Genomic DNA, 23,184 nt, shown 5'->3' on the forward strand with positions numbered 1-23,184 from the left:
AAGGCTTTGGCATAGTCAATAAAGCAGAAATAGATGTTTTTCTGGTACTCTCTTGCTTTTCTGGTGATCCAGCAGATGTTGGCAATTTGATCTCTGGTTCCTCTGCATTTTCTAAAACCAGCTTGAACATCTGGAAGTTCATGGTTCACGTATTGCTGAAGCCTGGCTTGGAGAATTTTGAGCATTACTTTACTGGTGTGTGAGATGAGTGTAATTGTGTGGTAGTTTGAGCATTCTTTGGCATTGCCTTTCTTTGGGATTGGAATGAAAACTGACTTTTTCCAGTCCTGTGACCACTGCTGAGTTTTCCACATTTGCTGGCATATCGAGTGCAGCACTTTCACAGCATCATCTTTCAGGATTTGAAATAGCTCAACTGGAATTCCATCACCTCCACTAGCTTTGTTCGTAGTGATGCTTCCTAAGGCCCACTTGACTTCACATTCCAGGATATTTGGCTCTAGGTGAGTGATCACACCATCGTGATTGTCTGGGTTGTGAAGAACTTTTTTGTACAATTCTTCTGTGTATTCTTGCCACTTCTTCTTAAGATCTTCTGCTTCTGTTAGGTCCCTACCATTTCTGTCCTTTATTGAGCCCATCTTTGCATGAAATGTTCCCTTGGTATCTCTAATTTTCTTGAAGAGATCTCTAGTCTTTCCCATTCTATTGTTTTCCTCTATTTCTTTGCATTGATCACTGAGGAAGGCTTTCTTATCTCTCCTTGCTATTCTTTGGAACTCTGCATTGGAGGGTATTTTGTCAAGTGAAATAAGTCAGAGAGAGGAAGACAAATACTGTATGATTTCACTTATATGTAGAATCTAAAAAATGCAACAAACTAATAAATATAACAAAAGAGAAGCAGACTCACAGATATAGAGAATGAACTTGTGGTTATGGGGTGGGGGAATATAGAGGCTGGGAGAGTGAGAGGTACAAACTGTTGTATGTAAGACAGGCTACAAGGATGTATTGTACAACATGGGGAATAGAGCCACTGTTTTGTAACAACTATAAATGGAGTATAACCTTGAAAATTTTTATAAAAATTTTAAAAATGGAATTTGAAAAAAGAAAGCTAATAAACAATATTTACAAAATCTAGTTTGGCTCATATGCTACTACTTTATAGCTTATGTTTATTAAAAGAATTAAAATTAGCAATTATTTAATGAAGCTACTCAATGGCAATTTTATTTTTGTTTTTGATTCCCAGGTTTTATTGGATCATGAACCTGAATGCAACTGTGGTCTTTCTGGGAATATCTTATATCCAACACTCAGGGGCCTGGGCCCTGGTTTTACTTATTCCTTTTATGTCTACACTTATGGCTCTGGTAACTCTTTATATGATGCACTATAATCTGATTTATCAGCCAGAAAAATGTAAGTAAATCTCACTTTACTTTTTTTTTTTTTGGTTTTTATGCTTTTCTTGACGCATCTTCTTCCTCTTAGATTCCCTATAATTTCACTTTCAACTCAGAAAATTTGTAGAGTCTGTCATTTACTTAACTTGAGAGCAACAGAGTCTATAAGAATATCAATAATCTCTATCTTATTTTTCCCTTATTTAAAAAAGTTTTACTAATGGAATATCTTAAACATAAACAAAAGTAGAAAAAAATCATATATGAACGCTTCTATCTAGCTCTCAACTTCAACAATTCTCAATTCATCTCTACTCACTTTTTCCCCATCCCAACTGGTAGTTCTGAAGCAAGAACTAAATATTACAGTGCTTCATATGTGTGTGTATAAAAAGAAGTTATATATATGCTCAATACTTTAAAAATATAATCACAATGTCATTAATGCACACAGAGAATTTCTTAAGATGATCAAGTATCTGTTAAAAAATCTGTTTCCCTTTTAAAATCTGTCTATTTTGTTTTGTTTTATAATTCATGCAAATGAAATCCAAATAAGGCCCATATATTCCAAATGGCAGCTATGTCCCTTAAATCATATATATTCCCCCTTCATCTCTATTTCTCTCCTTTCAATATTTTTTTCCTTAAGAAATCTGAGCATTTCACATAATCTGAATTTTGCTGATTATATCCGCTTAATGTCATCCAAAAGTTTTTCCCTCTTTATTTCCCCTAAAATGTCTGACAGACATAAATCCTTAATCAGATTCAGATTTTTCATTTTTGGCAAAATTCCTTCACAGATGGTGTTAGGTACTTCACACTGTCTCATTATCTGCTTTTGCAGGGTCAGTACCCATTGATAATTTTTGTCTAAATCTATGATCCCACTGGGGGTTGCAGGTTGGTGATATTCTATATTTCTTCCTCTTTTATTAGCTGAAATAATTCTATAAAGAAATTCTATAAAGAGAAATTTTATTAGCTGAAATATATTCTCAATAACTATTTCATTACACAGAAGTACAGTTTGTGTAAAGAAAAGAAGATAAATGTTTAATTCTTTCCCTCTATTTTTAGATTTTCAAATTAATGAGTTGAACTTCAATGTCTTCCAAAGATGACCTATTAGTTGTTTTTAACCTATTATTAAAAACAATTAACAGGTCATCTATTAGTGACCCTGTGGACTGGACTGTAGCCTACCAGTCTTCTCTGTCCACAGGATTCTCCAGGCGAGAATACTGAGTGGGTTGCCATGCCCTCCTCCAGCGGATCTTCACAACCCAGGAATTGAACCCGCATCTCTTATGTCTCCTGCATTGGCAGGTGGGTTCTTTACCACTAGTGTCACCTGGGAAGCCCATAGATTCCATATATGTGCATTAATATACAATATTTGTTTTCTCTTTCTGTCTTACTTCACTCTTTATAATAGGCTTTAGGTTCATCCACTGCATTAGAACCGACTCATATTCATTCCTTCTTACAGTTGAGTAATATACCATTTTATATATGTACTACAATTTCTTCATCTATTCATCTGTCGATGGACATCTAGGTTGCTTCCATGGTCTACTACTGTAAATAGTGCTGTGATGAACAGCACTACAAGTTGTTGCTGTTGTTGAGTTGCTAAATCATGTCTGACTCTTTGTGACCCTGTGGACTGTAGCCCACCAGGCTCCTCTGTCCATGGGATTTCCCAGGCAAGAATACTAGAGTGAATTGCCATTTCCTTCTCCAGATCTTTCCGACCCAGGGATTGAACCCACACCTCCTGCATTGCAGCTGGATTCTTTGCCCTTGAGCCACGGCTGGAGCCCTTCCATGCACAAGACTTTTGTCTATTTGCTTTGTCTTTTGCATAGCTTATGTTTGAAATCAAATTTGCCTATCTTCTTTACATTTCTAGATTTTGAGTTATGTTGAAAAAGTTTTCCTCACTCCCAGATTATAAAAGAATTCATTCATATTTCTTTGGCGTATATATATTTACCTTTATATCTGTGACCCATTTGGAAATTGTATTAGAATAAGTTTTAAGAGTGAACTCAATTTTATCTTTCTCCATATGACTGTCATATTATCCAGCCTCTTATTAAAAAGTGCATTTTTTCCCACTGCTTTGAGATGCCACCTTCCTGTACACCACCACTCGCATTTCTGGAATTTCTGTTCTCTTCCTTTGATCAGTCACTCTGTTCATATTATCTCTCTTGTTTAAAAAAAAACTCTGATCTTAATTTCTAACATATTTTATTTTTAGTAGTACCTTCACTGTTACCACTATTTCTACCACTTATCTGTATAGCTACCACTAATAGCAATGCAAGAAGTTATATTTTTTAAAATTAAGCACATTCACCACTGGGACTTCATTTCACCCCATACCAGTGAGGTGGGCAAGAAGGGCACAGTGTTTCCTTTTACAGACTATACTCCATGGGCTTTGTTTTTTCTCACCTAGCACGTTGTGTTGAAATGATCTATTTCTGAATACAGTTAAAAATTCATGTGTCAGTTTGGCAGAAGCCAACACAATACTGTAAAGCAATTGTCCTTAAATTAAAAATCAGTGAAAGTTGCTCAGTCGTGTCCAACTCTGCGACCCCACGGACTATACAATCCATGGAATTCTCCAGGCCAGAATACTGGAGTGGGGAGCCTTTTCCTTCTCCAGGGGATCTTCCCAACCCAGGGATCAAACCCAGGTCTCCCACACTTCAGGCAGATTCTTTACCAGGTGAGCCACAAGGGAAGCCCTCAATTAAAAATAAATAAATTTAATTATAAAAGAAAATTTCTGAGTCATATATATACTTAGAATATAGTAAATGTTCATTGTTTGTTATTGTTAAACTGAGTGCAGAAGATGAGACATAATTGAATTTTAATGAGTTGCCCAAGATGTCATAGGCAGTGGCTGATATGGAACCAGAACCTAGACCTTACTTCTCTCAGGCTAGAGCTGGGTTTTTTTACACCACGTACTGAGGCAGTGAAACAGGGAAAACATTACCCTGGAAGCCTCTGCTTTGTTTCTCAGAGCTCTGTGTTTTGTCAATCACAGCTGGGCAGTACACAGCCTCCTGGCAGTCTGTGGAATGGGTTCATTATGCAAAAAGATGTCTGAGATATACTCTCTGTCAGCCCCAAAAGGCAAAAAAAGAGGAAAATGTAAAGGAAGTATAAACTTTTGTCAAAAGACCACTTTGGCATATTCTAGAACATGTAATTGTCAAATAATTCTGCTTTTGTGAATGTGTTAGTCACTCAGTCGTGTCTGACTGTTTGCAACCCATGGACTGCAGCCTACCAGGCTCTTATGTCCATTGAATTTTCCAGGCAAGAAATATTGGAGCAGGTTACCATTTCCTACTCCAGGGCTTCTTCCCAAGCCAGGGATCAAACCTGGGTCTCCTGCATCGCAGGCAGATTCTTTACTTTCTAAGCCAACAGAGAAGCTTATACATAATTTTTACATTTAGATTTTCTAAATAACTATTCAGCATCCAACCATTTGCTTCCTAATCTCCTATTTGAAAGTATATATTCATCTGAATAAAGAACTATGATTCTTCATGTAATATTTGATCAGCTCTGTTTACTGCCAGACTACTGTAGTTCACATGCTACATATTTTAACATGTGATAAGGTAATCTTTCTTTGGACAGTTACAAGAAAAAAATTGTATTAGCTGCAAGTAAAATTATAAAATGTTCACCAGCGGTTTACTTTACACAATACTCTATAAAATGAATGTTTTGGAGTTGTTTTGCTTTGTTTTGTTTTCTTTTTCAAAGTTATACAATCACCTAACTATGGTGACGTAAAACTCTGTCTTCCCTTTAGAAAAGTATATCATCCTTATTTTGGCTTCTTCCTCTCTGATGACTAAATTGGAACTTCCTCAAAGCTGTATTTCAAAGCCATAGGTGACCTTAAAGAAATGATTTTTTATATGCTACCTTTTATTTTAAGGTAACTTTTCAAATGTGGACCATGCATTCCATTATGTTTAGCTGTCAAGCACAGTCTTCATTTGCATTTCTTCCCACTGCTGTAATTTTGAGAACTGGCAGGTGACCAAAGAAGAAGAAAAAAAAAAAGTGCATCTACCATCTAGAGTGCAATGTAGGATTTTTTATTATAATTAAGTAGCATAGGTATTCATGATTAGATCAAGGTCAGAGGTGCAGACCATCAGAGCCAAGGACTTAAAGGTACAAAGAATTTAAAAATTGCTTTCTAGAGTTTTTTTTTTTAAATAGAATAATTACGATCTTTTAAGTTTGGCAATAAGCATTTAAAATAGCTCATCTGTTTTATTTTAAAATGTGCACACCTGGTGTGTTTGCCGTGCACGTTTAAACTGGAGCTTGAAGTCTCGGTTCATTTTCATTTCAGGTTTTTTTTTCAGCTTCCTGTTTCTGCTCCTGGTGTAGAAAAGCAATATGAGGATTATAATGACAATGGACTTTTTTTAAAGGCTGAGTCTACAAGACACACAATATTATTTGTACAGAAGGCTTGAGTTTCCTGTTAAGCCTAATAGATTAATCCAAGAATATGGTATGATGTTTAGATACAGATGTTTTCAGTGGGACTTCTCTCCTGACACTCAGGGCTAGTTACAGTTTGAATGGATAATGGATGCTCCCTCTGCATAGACAGATTATAGCATAGCTCCTTTTCCTGCCTCCTTACTGGCTCCCTCTCATTCCACCTTATCAATTAGCTTTATTACTTCCTCTTTCCTCTGACTAACAATCCATCTAGTTCATTGTCCACTCTTTCTCCTTGACCACGTTTTCTCATTCTTATAGTCTCCTAATGGAGTTGTTGTTGTTCAGTCACTCAGTTGTGCTCAACTCTTTGCAACCCCGTGGACTGTAGCATTCCAGGTTTCCCTGTCCTTTACTATCTCGAGAAGTTTGCTCAAACTTATGTCCATTGATGCCATGCAACCATCTCATCCTCTGGCGTCCCCTTCTCCTCCTGCCTCAGTCTTTCCCAGCATCAGGGTCTTGAATCAGCTCTTCACATTAGATGGCCAAAGTATTGGAACAGAGCCCTGGGGTTTATTCCAAGACCCCATTCTTCTCTCTTCACCCTCTTTCCTTAAGGGACCCACGCCAAACACTCCATGTCATTTAACCTCTCTACTCATCTTGAAACTCACATTTGTGACTTCCTATTCACCATTTTAATTTGGTTATCTAGGGTCATCTCAAATTTAAGCTGACCAAACCTCAACTCTTAATTCATCCAGCTACAAATGTGCTTGTCTTTTTCATCTTCATGTAAGGAGAACAGAAGTAGCATCCTCAAATCTTCTCATTTCTTCAACCTCTCCCTATGTGAAAATATCCTGTTGATTTTTCAACAACACATTTCATTCTTTTTTTAACTTTTTATTTTATATTGAAGTATAGGTGATTAGGTGATAGATGATTAACAATGTTGTGTTACAGATGTACAGTGAAGTGATTTAGTTACACATGTATCTATTCTTTTTCAAATTCTTTTCCCATTTAGGTAGTTATACAATATTGAGTAGAGTTTCCTGTGGTATACAGTAGGCCTTTGTTGGTTATCCATTTTAAATATAGCAGTGTGTACATTATATGTGATGAAAACTCAGCCATTAAGAAGAATGAAATAATGCCATTTATGGCAGCATGGATGGACTTAGCGATTGTCAATATATACTGAGTGAAACAAATCAGAAGAGAAAGACAAATATCATAATGATATCACTTCTATGAATCTAGAAAAAGGTACAAATGAACTTATTTATAAAACAGAAACAGACTAACAAACTTAGAGAGTGAATTTATGGTTACCAGGAAGGACGGATTGGGGAGGGGGATAGTAGGGGTTTGGCATTGACATGCAAACACATCCCATTCTTTTCACTTCTCTTCTTGCTGCAGTCTAGACAAGTCATCACTACCCACTGACTATCTTCCATCTTTGTCTCTTGTTCCTTAAAATCCATTATGCACGCAACTACCAGAGTTCCAGAGTAAATTTTTAAAACGTACATCATATCTTATTCTACTCTGTGTAAAATTTCTTAATGGTTTCTCATAACATGAAGAATAAACTCCAGGTTCCTTACTTTGGCCTGTAAAATCTGACCCTGACCAACTCTTAGACCTTATTTCCTTCCAACATTCTGAGCTACAGCTTCATTGATCTTTACTGTTTCTTATCCTCTCCCAGCTCATTTCTACTTCATGACACGCTTGGTATATGCTTCCTCTGGGTCGTTTTGCCTATTTCCAATCTACTCAACTCTCAATTCAAATTTCAACTCTTTAGGTGTCGTCTACACCCTACCCCAGGCTTCCCAGGTGGAGCAGTGGTATAGAATCTGCCCGTCAATGCAAGAGATGCAGGAGATGAAGGTTCGACTCTTGGGTCAAGAAGATCCCCTGGAGTAGGAAATGGCAAACCACTCCTGTATTCTTGCCCGGGAAATGCCATGGACGGAAGAGCCTGGCGGGCTACGGTCCATGGGGTCACGAGGAGTCTGACATGACTGAGCGCAGACATGCACACCTTACTTCTACAGTCTCTATCTTATCACTTCACTTTGTTTTCATCATTGAACTCAGCTAGTATTTCCCAGCTTGTTTAGTGTCTTCTCGGGGAGCTATAGATCTTCTTCACTACTATATTCTTAAGGACTAGAAAAGTTACTGGCACACAGTAGGTATGTAATAAATATGTTAAATGAATGTTGGCATTCACATTTGTTTGGCATCACTTATGCACACTTGAAGGGCTAGCTAAAATTTTAGACCTCGTTCATACTTAATCATTTCTTGTTCTTAATCATTTTTTTTTATTGTTTCATATCACCATATCAGATACAATTTTACTTGTTTAAATAAATTCATTGTTCAAAGTGTGTATTCAAGGTAGGCTACTCAAAACTTGGTCCATCAAGCAATGCTTATCATAAATTGCTACTAGTGTGTAACAAAGAAAATAAAGTCACTGGGAGAAAACATGTAGAACTATTATGGAAAGTTATATCATATATCTGTTGAATTTAATAATCAGATGATCAGGTTTTATATTTTGTATCTTTGTTTTTAAACCTGTATGCAGGTCAGGAAGCAACAGTTAGAACTGGACATGGAACAACAGACTGGTTCCAAATAGGAAAAGGAGTACGTCAAGGCTGTATATTGTCACCCTGCTTATTTAACATATGCAGAGTACGTCATGAGAAATGCTAGGCTGGAAGAAACACAAGCTGGAATCAAGATTGCCGGGAGAAATATCAATAACCTCAGATATGCAGATGACACCACCCTTATGGCAGAAAGTGAAGAAGAACTAAAGAGCCTCTTGATGAAGGTGAAAGAGGAGAGTGAAAAAGTTGGCTTAAAGCTCAACGTTCAGAAAACTAAGATCATGGCATCTGGTCCCATCACTTCATGGGAAACAGATGGGGAAACAGTTGAAACAGTGTCAGACTTTATTTTTTTGGGCTCCAGAATCACTGCTGATGGTGATTGCAGCCATGAAATTAAAAGACGCTTACTCCTTGGAAGGAAGGTTATGGCCAACCTGGATAGCATATTTAAAAGCAGAGACATTACTTTGCCAACAAAAGTCCGTCTAGTCAAGGCTATGGTTTTTCCAGTGGTCATGTATGGATGTGAGAGTTGGATGGTGAAGAAAGCTGAGCACAGAAGAATTGATGCTTTTGAACTGTGGTGTTGGAGAAGATTCTTGAGAGTCCCTTGGACTGCAAGGAGATCCAATCAATCCATCCTAAAAGAGATCAATCCTGGGTGTTCATTGGAAGGTCTGATGTTGAAGCTGAAACTCCAATACTTTGGCCACCTCATGCGAAGAGTTGACTCATTGGAAAAGACCCTAATGCTGGGTAGGATTGGGGGCGGGAGGAGAAAGGGACAACAGAGGATGAGATGGTTGGATGGCATCACTGACTCGATGGACATGGGTTTGGGTAGACTCTGGGAGTTGGTGATGGACAGAGAGGCCTGGCGTGCTGCAATTCATGGGGTCGCAAAGAGTCGGACACGGCTGAGCGACTGAACTGAACTTAGGTATTTCATTTAATAACACTTCACAAATATGTTGACTATTATAGTTGGGAAATTAAAAAAAAAACTTTTATCTTTTAACACGGCTAATTTCAGAAGCACTAATTCAAACTCCCTTTCTTTAGAAATAATAAGATAGCAATATTAACTATTAATAAGATTGGAGATATCAATTTATCACACATAAAAGCAGATTCCAATTTATCTTGAAACGTAGTGATTTGTTTATGTGAAGAAGAAATAGTGAGTTTAAAATATTATATTCAAGAAAGTCCTGAATTTAAAACATAGGAAGGAAATTAGGGAAAATATCTCTGGAAATAATCTTTTATCCTTCAAATCGTTATCATTTAATAATAAAGCTTATTTGAAAGCACAGAGTAAGTTGGATCAATGCCAGTAATGACCCTTCTGACTGCTCGGTACTGTTGAGCAGAGAACAGGTTGATGAACAACGGAAGCAAGATCAGAAGGAAACGTCAGGAAGTTAAACCTCTAAGCCCGGACCTGTTCAAATTCAGTCTCTAGACTGTTCATCAAGACATTTTCAGTTCTCATCTTACCAAAACCTTAAATAAACTAATTGAAATAGCTGAGAAAGTTTCCTAATAGAGCAGTTCTTCCTCCAATAGTAAAGAGATGTCCCAATTATTTCGTTTTTAAGAGACACAAACCTTGACCACTCACAGGGACTTCTGTCTCCTTTGGACTTCTCAGTTCTGGGGGCCTTTCATCCAAGTCTGGCCACAGTAACTACGAGGCAAGAGTGACAGTAGATATGAGCCTGTCTCCTGTCAGCAATTATCCCGACATACTTCCACTTGACCTCAACACACTTCACAGAAGCCGCCGAAGAGCCTCTGCTGTAATCATTCTTGGTCACTACCAATTTGGGCTGGATTTGATTCAGTGACTTAGAGGTGAAAGGCTCCATATTCAATTACCAGTCCCCCAGCTTCCTCAATTAATCAAAGACTGACATAATAGGTCTATTACAACTCTTAAAGAAAAGACCAGATCCAATCAATATCATCACTCTATAACCATAAAAAGAAATTAATATTCTTTATTTAAATCTGAAAACTAACACTTTGGCATTTAAATGAACTGGTTACAATGCATTTCATCTAGAATTTTACTATGGGAAACTTAAACATATTTAAAATGATGATCAAACTGTATACTCTGAGTTTCTAAAGCAGCCTTCTTTGGAGAAACTCAAGCATTTTCCTATTTATCTCACTCTTTATCCTGCAACCATGGTTTGGTGTCTTTGTAATTTGAGGCAGGGTTTATCTGGTCCAAAGGAGTGCTGTGAAACATTTTAACAATCATGATGGCACCTCTGAACTGCTACCTAAACCAGGATCTCTTATCTGTCATTGGATCAGGAAGTCCTAATGGAGTCAATGAAAAGGTGAAATTTGAAAGATCATAAAAGAAGCAACAATGAGGTTGCAAATCACTAGCAGTTAAGTGATTGCAAATATCTAAAGCAATAAAATGCTTCTGATGCTAAGCGACAGCCATATAAACCCAGAGGAAACTACTGGAAAAGTCAAAAGCCAACTAATCTAATCTGAACTTTTGGTGACACTATCAACATATATAAAGTCATTTGAAGAGTTCAAACTTTAACCTTATGTCTGAAATTCAAGGATAAAGTCAAGCAGAGAATATATTTCCTTTCATCTACATGTCAAAATAAGAAACCACCTTCTACCTGACAAGGAAAGTGAGGATTATTTATATGGCAATTTATATTTAAAAAAAAATAGTAACCAATTCTTTGTGTTAAGGCTGTAAAAGAAAGTTCAGGTTGTCTCATTCATTAATGTGTTAAAGTTAGAGGCTTCTGAGAGATTCTGAAATCTTTTACTTTGGTGCTATATTTTGTCACCTTTCTTCCCTTTTTAATATGCTTCCATTGATCTTACCTTTTTCATTTTTTACATCGGCTGTCAGGCACCACCTTGGGCTGGTCACCAGGATGCCAGAATCCTCGTCAGAAGCTTGTTCCTTTGAATTCAGCCCCTTGGGTGCTAAAAATCTTCTCACTTTACTGCCCTTCATCCTTACCATTGTCATCTTTCTGATAGATATTTTGGAAAACTGAAAAATATTCCTTTACTAAATACATAATATTTCCAATTATTTGCAGGTTGCTCCCTCCTGACAACATTCAGGGTGTTTGTTAATGCACTGAAAACACGTTGTCTGCAGTATTGCCACCTTGGCGAAGGTGTGACAAGCTGGTTGGACCATGCCAAGGAAAAAAATGGCGGTCGCTACAGTGAGCACCTTGTGGAAGACACAAAATTTTTCTTCAGCCTTCTGCCACTCTTTATTTTTCAGCTCCTCTACAAAATATGCGTTATGCAGGTGAGGAAAGATAATTAATACTACCCACAGAAACAGTAAAATGATTGCATGATAACATTACAAGTAGACATTTCTTTTCACCCCAACAAGTGCTTCCCATATACTTCATTAGGATGTTAACCTATAAATCTTCTAATCATTATAGGCTCTAGCTTTTAAGGACCAAGTGGAGTCAGGTATAAGCATTCCAGAGGAGGATCTGAGTGTGGCATTTTTCCTGTAGAACTGCAAGTGTCTGTCAGTAGGTGCGGACATGGCAGACAATACTTTACAGAATTTCCAAGGCCTGTGAGTAACTCAGAAAAATATGAGATCTGTGGGCAATTATGGGCTTCTCAGGTGGTGCTGGTGGTAAAGAATTCATCTGCCAATGTGGGAGATATAAGAGATAAAGAGTTCGATCCCTGAGTCAGGAAGTTCCCCTGGAGAAGGACATAGCCTCCCACTCCAGTACTCTTGCCTGGGGAATCCCACGGACAGAGGACCCTGGTGGGCTATAGTGCATGGGGTCACAAAGAGTCGGACATGACTGAGCGTCTGAGCAACAAAAATGGAGATAAATTAACTTTGCTTTCCTCCTTGACCAAGCCTTTAAAAATTGGTGTTAACAAGTAGCTAAATTGGCTGATTCAGTTATGAAGAAATATAAATGATTATAAAAATCTTTGAAGAAATTTGAAACTCTTCATTGCTAACATCTCATTTGGAATTAGATAGCTAATGAGTGAGTTAAATCATAGAATAGTAGATTCTATGATCTATAGATCTAGAAAAAATTCTTAGAGATTAACTTACTCAACTCCTTCATTTGTTGAAGAGGAAACAGGCTTGGAAAAATTAAGTGATTTGGGGTAAGTAGGTCAAACAGTGAACAGTAGTGAAAGAAAAGGCAGAATCTTATCCCCTGACTCTTAGTACAATGCCTGCTCCTCTAAACCAGGGGTCAGCAAATTACTACCTGCAAACCCAATCCAGCCCACTGCCTTTTTCACATATCCTGTAAGGTAAGAAGGTTTTTGCATTTCCATATGATTTTTTAAGATCAAAAAAAAGAATAATATTCTGCAGTACATTATAATTATAATTGGGCGTACAATTATATTTATAAATTGTATGAAATTCAAAATGAGGTGTCCATAGAAAACAAACAACAAATTTATGATTACCAATGGGAAAGGGCAGTAAGGATAAATTAGGAGTTTGGGATTAACATATACATTCTACTGGGTGGCGCTAGTGGTAAAGAACCTGCCTGCCAGTGCAGGAGATGTAAGAGACACGGGTTCAACCCCTGGCTCAGGAAGATCCCCTACAAGAGAGCATGGCAACCCACTCCAGTATTCTTACCTGGGAAATCCCATGGACAGAGGAGCCTGGCAGGGTACGGTCCATAGGGTCGTACAGAGTCAGACACTGCTGAAGCGACAGCATGCATGCAGTACTATAGATAACCAACAAGGCCTTATCTAATACAAGGAACTACATTCAGTATTTTGTAATAACTTTTAAGGGAAAAGAATCTGAACAAGGGTTGGCCAAAAAGTTCATTTGGGTTTTTTATAACATCTCATGGGAAAACCTGAATGAACTTTGGCCAAAACTATATGTGTATGTGTGTTTGTATATATATATATATATATATATATATATATATATATATATATAGAATATGAAGTGAAGTGAAAGTCACTCAGTCATGTCTGACTCTTTGCAACCCCATGGACTATACAGTCCATGGAATTCTCCAGGCCAGAATACTGGAGTGGGTAGCCTTTCGCTTCCCCACAGGATCTTCCCAACTCAGGGATTGAACACAGATCCCCCACATTACAGGCAGATTCTTTACCAGCTGAGCCACAAGAGATGCCCAAGAATACTGGAGTGGGTAGTCTATCCCTTCTCCAGCATATCTTCCTGACCTAGAAATCAAACTGAGGTCTCCTGCATTGCAGGTGGATTCTTTACCAACTGAGCTATCAGAGAGCCCCATATATTGAGTGTATATACACTGAATCACTTTGCTGTACACCTGAAAGTAGCACAGCGTTGTGAATCAACTCTACTTCAATTAACAAAAAAGAAAGTACAATTGTTAGAAAAGAATAAGCACAGGATTTTTCTTTGGTTAGAAGGATCCTCCCAGCAACTAGAATAAAAGCCTCTTCTTTAAAAGAAAAAAAAATTCAGCGTTCATAAATACAGTTTTATTGGAACACAGTCTTATGTTTTCTGTCATAGTATGTCTGTTTATGCATGCAAACAGCAGAGTCGAGTAGTTGTAACAGAATCCACACGTGGAAATATTGTCTATCTGGCCTTTTACAGAAAAGCTTGCTGACCCTTGTTCTAAACAATGCATGAAAACTAGGCTGATTTAGTAGATTCAAACTCTTTCTTGACTCCACGATAGTAGATAGTGCAAAAATACAAAAATACCACCTCTATATATGATCATTAATATTATAAAAAATCTTAGAATGAAGAAATCAATCATGAGTACAAAATTGCCAACTGACCCATGGGCAGCCTTGAACCTTCTGTGCAAATAACACAAATTCTTGATTCTTACCCTCATAATGTAGTGACTCCTACTGTTTCTTTTGACTAAATCCAGCCCTTCTCTGCAAACTGTCATATATTTTTAAATTTGACATAAATTATTATAAACTTTGATAAACTAATTTTTAAGCATATCACCAAATCTAGATGCCTACTCTGTTGCAAAGAACAAACACTAATATTATTGACCACCTATATGTGGCATAGCCTCTAAAGGATGACTTCACAGTGTCTTAAGTCAACCCCCACAGCACGCCTCAGGACTGATTTTGTTATCCTAAATCTGAGTCTCAGAGACATTAAGTGACTTGCAATTTGCTCTTGGTTGCCCTAGTAGCAATATGGCAGCATGGCTGTCCCAACCCAGGGTGGGTATCAGTGCCTACACTTTGCTGTTACCAACTATACCTCTCTCACATCTGGGTTTAAAACCCTTATACAGGGTTTCCCTGATGGTTCAGTGGTGAAGAATCTGCCTGCCAATGCAGGAGACATGGATTCGACCTCTGATCAGGGAAGATCCCACATGCCTCAGGGCAACCAAGCCTGTGCACCACAACTATTGAGCCTGTTCTCTAGAGCCTGGGGGCCGCAGCTACTGAGCCCACATGCCTCAACTACTGAAGCCTGGGTGCCTTAGAGCCCATGCTCTGCAACAGAGAAGCCACTGCGATGAGAAGCCCAAGCACTGCAACTAGAGAGTAGCCCCTGCTCGTGGCAACTAAAGAAAAGCAATAAAGCAACGAAGACCCAGAGCAGCCAAAAATATAATAAACAAATAGATAAAATCATATTTTTTAAAATCCCTGTACAAGGGACTCCCTGGGCAGTCCAGTGGTTAAGACTCTGTTTCAACTGCAGGAGTCATGGGTTTGATTCCTGGTCAAGGAACTAAGATCCTGCATGCCAGGTGGTGCAGCCAAAAATTAATTAAAAAAAAAAACAACCCTGTACAGACTATACAGGTTCCAAATCATTTACAGTAATGTTATACCAGAAACTCCAGAGAAAATTGTTAGAATATACTTCTCAAGGGAGGCAGATGAAACTTCTGCTGGGATAGGCTGGTGTTAGATTTTTGCCTCCAGATGAAATAATCACCAGTATAAAAGAGATCAAAGCACCAAGAATAAAACATCATAGCCTGCCATATTTTAAATTTAGTAGCAATTATTGACCTTCAGTTCCAAGACATACATTTAAAATATGTTGATATTAAGGCCCATGATGTTGCCATTTGACATTACTGGCCATTCAGAGGTGAAAATGAATCTCTATTGACAGCAATTATTCCTGAATACTCAGAGGCTTGTATGAAATAAGAGTATTTAAAATTTTAAAAGGAGATGATTTCAGAACTTGAGGCAGAAGCAGAAATGATTTCAAGCTTTCAAGACATCAGAGCCTTTTCTTAGATTAGGCAATATATGAATATTGCTTCACTAAAGATTAATCATACATTTGCCACATTATTAAGTTAACAGGTTTCTGTGTCTGTGATTCATGCTGATAATAACTTTATTCCTATTAACAATAATTCTCGTTTTAAATCAGTAACAGAAACTTCCAAGTTGTGCTGTGAGCCTCTCAGTCTTAGAGGAGCTCTGCTGCCAGCATTTTTTCTTAAAAAAAATCATTCATTTTCCTCTGATTAAGGAAGGAACTTAATATTTTGATGGAACTAGGGCAGAACTAGCTAATGTTCCCTTCTCTCTTGCTGTCTTTACCCAACTATAACAATCCTGTTTACTATCCCAAGGGTCAAATTCAAGATCGGAAGATAAATTATCACCAGGACATATTTTATATAGATCAAAAAAAACTCAGTGAAAATGTAGTCCATCCCTGGATGGAGGCAGTTAACAGAGCAATAGGATCATTTTATAATCGGTGGGCTTGTTAGCAACTGTACTGACTTATGACTCTGCTTTTCCTTATGCTTCTCAAGTTGCACAACTGATAATTAGAGAAGGAGATAGTGAAGGTTTCAAACAAGAAGTTATCATCTGGATGTTTGAGCCAGGTTGCTCTCCCAGGATGAGGGTAAAGCAGGAATCCTAATGAAGTTCACGCACTGTAAGAAAAAAAAAAAATAGAGAATCCATTCCTTAAGGACAAGACTTGGGTTGACTTTCTCACCAAGCCAATTAGTAGCTTTGTGTGCCACTGGGAATTAAAGAAATACTCTGTGCTACTAATGATAATGACAAAGATGTGATTATTGCAACAAAGCTCATGGGTTTGGGTAGACTCCGGGAGTCGGTGATGGACAGAGAGGCCTGGTGTGCTGCAGTTCATGGGGTCGCAAAGAGTCGGACACGACTGAGCGACTGAAGTGAACTGAATATTTGTATATTCTCTCTATTCCTTTGGGTGTCCATTTACATACTCTTAAAGAATTATCCTTCCATTTTTAAAATAAAGATTCAGTTGCTCAGTTGTGTCCAGCTCTTTGCAAGCCCATGGACTGGAGCACGCCAGGCTTCCCTGTCCTTCACTATATCCCAGAGTTTGATCAAACTCATGTCCATTGAATCGGCCATGCTCTCCAACCATTGCATCTTCTGTCATCCCTTCTCCTGCTCTCAGTCTTCCCCAGCATCAGGGTCTTTTCCAATGAGTCGGCTCTTTGAATCAGGAGGCCAAATTACTGAGCTTCAGCTTCAGCATCAGTCCTTCCAGTGAATATTCAGGGTTGATTTCCTTTAGGATTGATCTCCTTGCTGTGCAAGGGACTCTCAAGAGTCTTCTCCAACACCATAATTCAAAAGCATCAAATGTGTAAGTTTAAAGTACACAATGTTATAAATTGATACCATTCTATATTGCAAAATATTTATGACAATAAGGTTAGTTAACACATCCTTGACCTCATATAATTGCTACTTTGTTGTTGTTATGGTCCACTCTTAATTTTTAAAGTGAAAAAAATATAGGACATCTTACACAGATTCCATCCCTGAATCAGACAGATCCATTGGAGAAGGAAATGGCAATCTACTCCAGCATTCTTGCCTGGAAAGTGTCATGGACAAAGGAGCCTGGTGGGCTACAGTTCATAGGGCGGCAAAGAGTTGAACATGACTGAACATAGACCTCATATTATTACCATTTTGTTGTTGTTGATGTGGTCTACTCTCAGTTTTTTAAAGTGAAAAAAACGGAGGACATCTTACTCAGAACACAATCTACAGAGCGTGAAGTAAAATTTCTGCCAATGAAATGGGAGAGGAGGAGCATTCTGGTGACGCTCTCCTCTGCCTCGCTGTGGTCCCCCAGGCACTGCCATGGAACAAGAAGACAAGCGATGGAGCAGGAACACCAAGCTCATCTAATGACCAGAGACTGGGGTCCCAGCCCCCGCACTGCTGAGCTGTTCCTGGGTGACTTGGGAAAGCCACTTAATTTTGTCTTCTAGCTCACTTTTTCAATTAAAGGCCATACCCGAGATAAATGTTGGAACCCTGTGTTCTTTAAAACGTTTGAAATCATTCAAGGTGATAATAGTGCCTAAAGCAAGGTTGGGGCACAGAGTGGAAGCTCTATAAATATTAGCTAATACTGAGTCATCATTTGCAGGGTCAGGTCTAACTGTTTGGTGAGGATAAACAGAAAGCAGAGGAAGTTTGAAACTCTTAAGAAATAGCATGCAATGGCAACATTATGCCTTATCATCTACTTGAGAAATAATTTCATTGAGAGTCAAGGCCAGGCATCTGGAAATTTCCTTTCTCTTGGTTAACCTGTTATTCTTAAAACCTCCTTTGTAGAGATCTGTGAAGACAACACAGTCTTCTGGCAACCCATTATTATATATATTTTTTGCTGTTTCTCTGTTTATAGAAGTTACATTTTAGCATATGTGCCTCCTGTTATTTACCAGAGCCGTCAACAAGATCACTCCAGATCACATCACAGAGTAGATTTGTTTTTAGAAAGACCTCAAAGTGACTAAACTCAGTTTATTTTATCTTCAGTTGTAGAGGTCTTCAGTACAAAATATTTTTTGATTTATTCTGTAAACCAGTAACCCTGACATTATTTATTGTTATAGGTTTAGACAAACTATAAAACTTAATAGATTTTAACAATCCTTAAATCTTACAAACTGCTTTTTTTTTTTTTTGTCTGCTAGTGTAGAAATCCAAACCAGTATTTAGTGAATGCCCAGCACTATTTGAGGATACAAAAGAAAAATAAGACTTTGTACACACCCTCAGCAAGTACTATTAAAATATAATGAATGCAGAACAACTTGGGGGTAAATTTATATTGCAAAATGCCAGAATTCTTGGCAGTCCTGTACAGAATCATGAAAATGCAGTCTAAGCTTCTGAATTATGCTTTATTACTAAAAAAATTTTTAAATTGGGTTACTTTAGAGAAATGTGGTATACAATATGGATGAAAGAACTACTTTTTAAAATCCTTCCTGTGAATTCCATGGCAGTCTAATGGTTAGGACTCTGTGCTCTCACTAACGAGGGCCCGGGTGAGGACTCAGGTACCTTCTCTGGTCGGGGAACTAAGATCTTGCAAGCTACATGGCGTGGCCAAAAAAAATAATAAAATCCTTCCTGAGTATAAGAAATCTTAAATTCACTTGAAGTATGAGCACTTTCTTTTGGACAATTCTCCAGTCTCACATATTTGAAAGCATGTTTATTCTTAAAGGGCAATGGCACCCCACTCTAGTACTCTTGCCTGGAAACTCCCATGGACGGAGGAGCCTGGTAGGCTGCAGTCCATGGAGTCGCGAAGAGTTGGACACGACTGAGCGACTTCACTTTCACTTTTCCCTTTCATGCACTGGAGAAGGAATGGCAACCCACTCCAGTGTTCTTGCCTGGAGAATCCTAGGGGCGGTGGAGCCTGGTGAGCTGCCATCTATGGGGTCGCACAGAGTCGGACACGACTGAAGCGACTCAGCAGCAGCAGCAGCTATTCTTAAAGAAGTGTATGTGTTTTTCTGGAGGGAGGAAAGTTAGATAGAGTTATCTGATATATTACTTGATGTTAATGAACTAAATATACCCTGTGAAGGTTGGTAACAGACTTAGTGGACAGGAAGAAAAGGAAAGAAACTAGATTCATCTAAAAAATCTGAGCGATATCCTTCTGAGTACAAATTACTGAATTCAATTGTTTCTAAGCCAGACTCCATTCATTTGTTCATTTACATACTTGCTCACTTATTTGCATAATATTTTGCTCTGGGGAAATAAAGAGGTGTGATGATATGCATCTTTTTAACTAGATGTTTGCTTAAGTTTTCCATATCCTGCCTGTGATTATGGAAGATTAATAAGTTTTATCAGGACATAGAAGCATAAACCTAGGGTACTTTTTGATAGTAATTTACATAACTGAATTAATCTAACATCAAAATTTACTTTCGCTTTGAACCTAAGTGCCTTGAAAATGTGAGTGAAGTATGTAAGTATATAAATTATGAACAAACAAATATTTATGAATTCCTCATTTGAACTTAGGCACCTTCCTATGCATATCCCACTTCATCTCATGATAAATCATCATTTACTAGGTCAAGGATCTCAAAGATAATGTCTTATTTGAATTCAGCCCTTCTAATTCTAAGGCCGTTGTTTTATTATTTACTATTATTATTCCACTTACTAGCTATCTATAGTTCTTTTTTATTGGAGTATAATTGTTTTACAATGTTGTGTTAGTTTCTGCTGTACAACAACGTGACTCAGTCATATGTATACATATATACTCTCCCTCCCATACCCCGATTCCACCCCTCTAGGTCATCACAGAGCACCAAGCTGAGCTCCCTGTGCTATACAGCAGCTTCCCACTAGTTATCTGTTCCACACATGGAAGTGTATATATGTTGATGCTACTCTCAATTCATCACCCCCTTTCCTTCCCCCACTGTGTCCACAAGTCTGTTTTCTACTTCTGTACCTCTATTCCTGCCCTGCAAATAGATTAATCAGAACCATTTTTCTAGATTCAATATATGTACATTAATACACAATATTCGTTTTTCTCTATCGCACTTACTTTACTCTGTATGAAAGGCTCTAGGTTCATTCACATCACTACAACTGACTCAATTTCGTTCCTTTTTATGGTTGCATAATATTCCATCATATATATGTACCATATGTTCTTTATCCATTCATCTGTCAATGGCTGTCTAGGTTGCTTCCATGTCCTGGCTATTGTAAATAGTGCTGTTTTGAACATTTAAATTATAGACATTATCAGTGTTAATTGGGAATCCTTACTGCTATTTCTAATCAAGGCTATGCAGTAAATGAAAAATCCTCCTGCCATCACAATGAGTTGGTCTTTAAGGTTTCCCCACTCCCTTTCACAGTCAGTCACTCCCTGTCCAAGGACTGTCACGTTTAAGGAGGCAGATGGTGCCGACGCTGCGATGCCTAGGGTTTGACAAGGATAATGACAGCCCAGGCCAAGAGTGAAGGGTAGAGAAATCTCATTTGGTTGGTCAAAGTAGAAATTTAACAAAGGAAAAAAAATGAGCTTGCTTTTATTTATCTAGCTCATAACAATGCAAGGAAAGAGGGGTTTCTAATTGAAGATAGGACATTCTTGAGTTTATCAGCTAAAGAAATTAACAAGTATATCACTGTACCAATGATAAAAAAAAATCTCCAAATCTTTTAGAACTTGGAAGACAAAGGTTTGATACACACAGAGTGTTTCATCAAAACTGTATTTTCCTTACATTACACGAGACAGATGTGTCTATTTAAAAGTCAGCCTTAATACACCAAAAATCTAGAATCAGTGATATTATGATGTATCCTCTGTCATAGTTGGATATACATTGTTTTAGCCTTTTTCAGTTCAAAAATGTTTACACCATGAGTATTTCCTCTCCTATCATTAGTTAAAATCCAGTATATGGCATTTAGTAGCTAGTGCTGACACACACCAGTATTAATCTGACTAAAATTAGCCTAATTAAGATTGTTATTAAGCCTTATAGAAAGCAGAAGTGCACAACGCAGTAGGTAGCTGTTATCTTGGCTTTTAAGTAACATTGATGTTGAAATGCAGATGAAGTATATTCAAGTATCTTCCAGGCCTTCCTCTTTAAAATAAAACTTGAAAATTCAAATCCTAATTCAAAGTTCTTTATGATTCAGGTACAGCCAAGGTGCTGGTCCCTGTTTATATAACCAGTACCTTCTACTAGTTCTAATAATTGACAGAGTTTCTTTTTGGTTGGAATCAAAGTGCTTGATAAATTAAAAACCAAGCCAGAGATCCAGTTACCATCATTGAAAGTAGGATTATTTCATCAAAACTACTTTTTCTCTAGTATAGTTTTCAGAACTGTGACACCAAGAAACATCACAGTGTATACCTTCTGCAAAATACCTGGCAGGAAGTTTTGTAAACACTAAAAAAAGTAACATGCAAATATCTAGCCTGAATAACTCGTTCATTCAGTTGTTCATTTGTTTAATAAAAGCACACTGATGTTCTTAGGTTCTTACTTTTAAAGTTGACATCAACACTGGAATTAAATTTGAGGTGAAGTAGACAAGAAGGAAAATAGATTTTTTCAGGGAAAATAATTTTTGCACAGGTTGGAGGGGGGAATGGTTTCCGAATGATTCAAGAGTGTACATTTATTGTGCACTTTATTTCTATTATTGTTATATCAATTCCATCTCAGATCATCAAACATTAGATCTCGGAGGTTGGGGAGCCCTAAATTAGACCATCTAGTAAGTCAACTGAAGCAATATTTTATGCCTTGCAGATATGTTTGTGTAACTGATCTCCATGCAAATGAATAACCTGTTTCAGATTCAGAAGTTAAAACACAAACTGAAGCTGAACCTCCTGAAATGAGTTCCCAGTGGTCTAAAGAGAAACAAAAGACAGAATATGGATAGCTCAATTCAAACACAGGAACATACCACTAATAGGAGAAACAAAGCAAAAAACATATGCCAAGTAGCAGGTGAGAAAGATCTTCCACAAAGGCAGAAATATATATGATGATAAAATCATAGCTGTCTCTGTAAGAGTGTTTTATGGACACCAGTGTGTTCTTTACATTAGCCAATTTCCTGTTCTTGGAATTTGCCAAAATCATGGATCTGAGGGCAATTTCTCAAGGACTCAGTAGAGTTTCATCCTTTCAGTTGTGTTACAAATCAGAGACTCATATATCAAATGACACATTAAAAAAAAAGGTCTATGGTTTTCTCAGTGGTAAATTTATCCAATGTTGGAATCATCTTTACATATTTATATTGTAGTGTTAGATTTTGCTTCAACAGGAAATGGCAAGTCCAATCAAAATGTTTGAATAAATTCTGACTTAAAAAATTCATTGTAGTCTGATTTGAAAAAATTATTACAAGGTGGGATAGTAGAATAAACTCTAACAGATTTAAGACTTTTAGAGAGTTGTCTACAACCATATGTGTGTTCAGCCCCTTCAGTCGTGTCCAAATCTTTGCAACCCTATGGACTATAGCCCACCAGGCTCCTTTGTCCATGGGATTCTCCAGGCAAGAATACTTTGGGTGGGGGGGGTTGCCATTTCCTCCTCCAGGGGATCTTTCCCATGCAGGGTCAAACCCAGGTTTCCGGCATTGCAGGCAGATTGTTTACCATTTGAGCTACCAGTGAAGCCCCTACAATCACATAGTCAGTACTAAAGCAAACGTTATTTATCTGAATATAAGATCTCCTTTGGAACCATGTGCTTTATCTTGTAAATACAGATCTGCTAGAGGTTTAAAATGTGTAC

The 23,184-nt window shown here is 37.7% G+C and overlaps 1 protein-coding gene across 1 annotated transcript in view; it reads left to right on the forward strand.

Moving 5' to 3' along the window:
- The window catches only part of SLC15A5 (solute carrier family 15 member 5), a 93,233-nt gene that overhangs the window by 14,475 nt on the left and 55,574 nt on the right, over positions 1–23,184 (forward strand). Inside the window, exons 3-5 of the mRNA XM_081590517.1 lie at positions 1,219–1,389; positions 11,632–11,852; positions 11,998–12,028. Coding sequence (XP_081446643.1) covers positions 1,219–1,389; positions 11,632–11,852; positions 11,998–12,028 — 423 coding nt within the window. The remainder of the gene's footprint in view (positions 1–1,218; positions 1,390–11,631; positions 11,853–11,997; positions 12,029–23,184) is intronic.

This window comes from Giraffa tippelskirchi, chromosome 4 (genome assembly GCF_054371585.1).
Source record: "Giraffa tippelskirchi isolate mGirTip1 chromosome 4, T2T-mGirTip1v1.2.pri, whole genome shotgun sequence".
Taxonomy (NCBI): domain Eukaryota; kingdom Metazoa; phylum Chordata; class Mammalia; order Artiodactyla; family Giraffidae; genus Giraffa; species Giraffa tippelskirchi.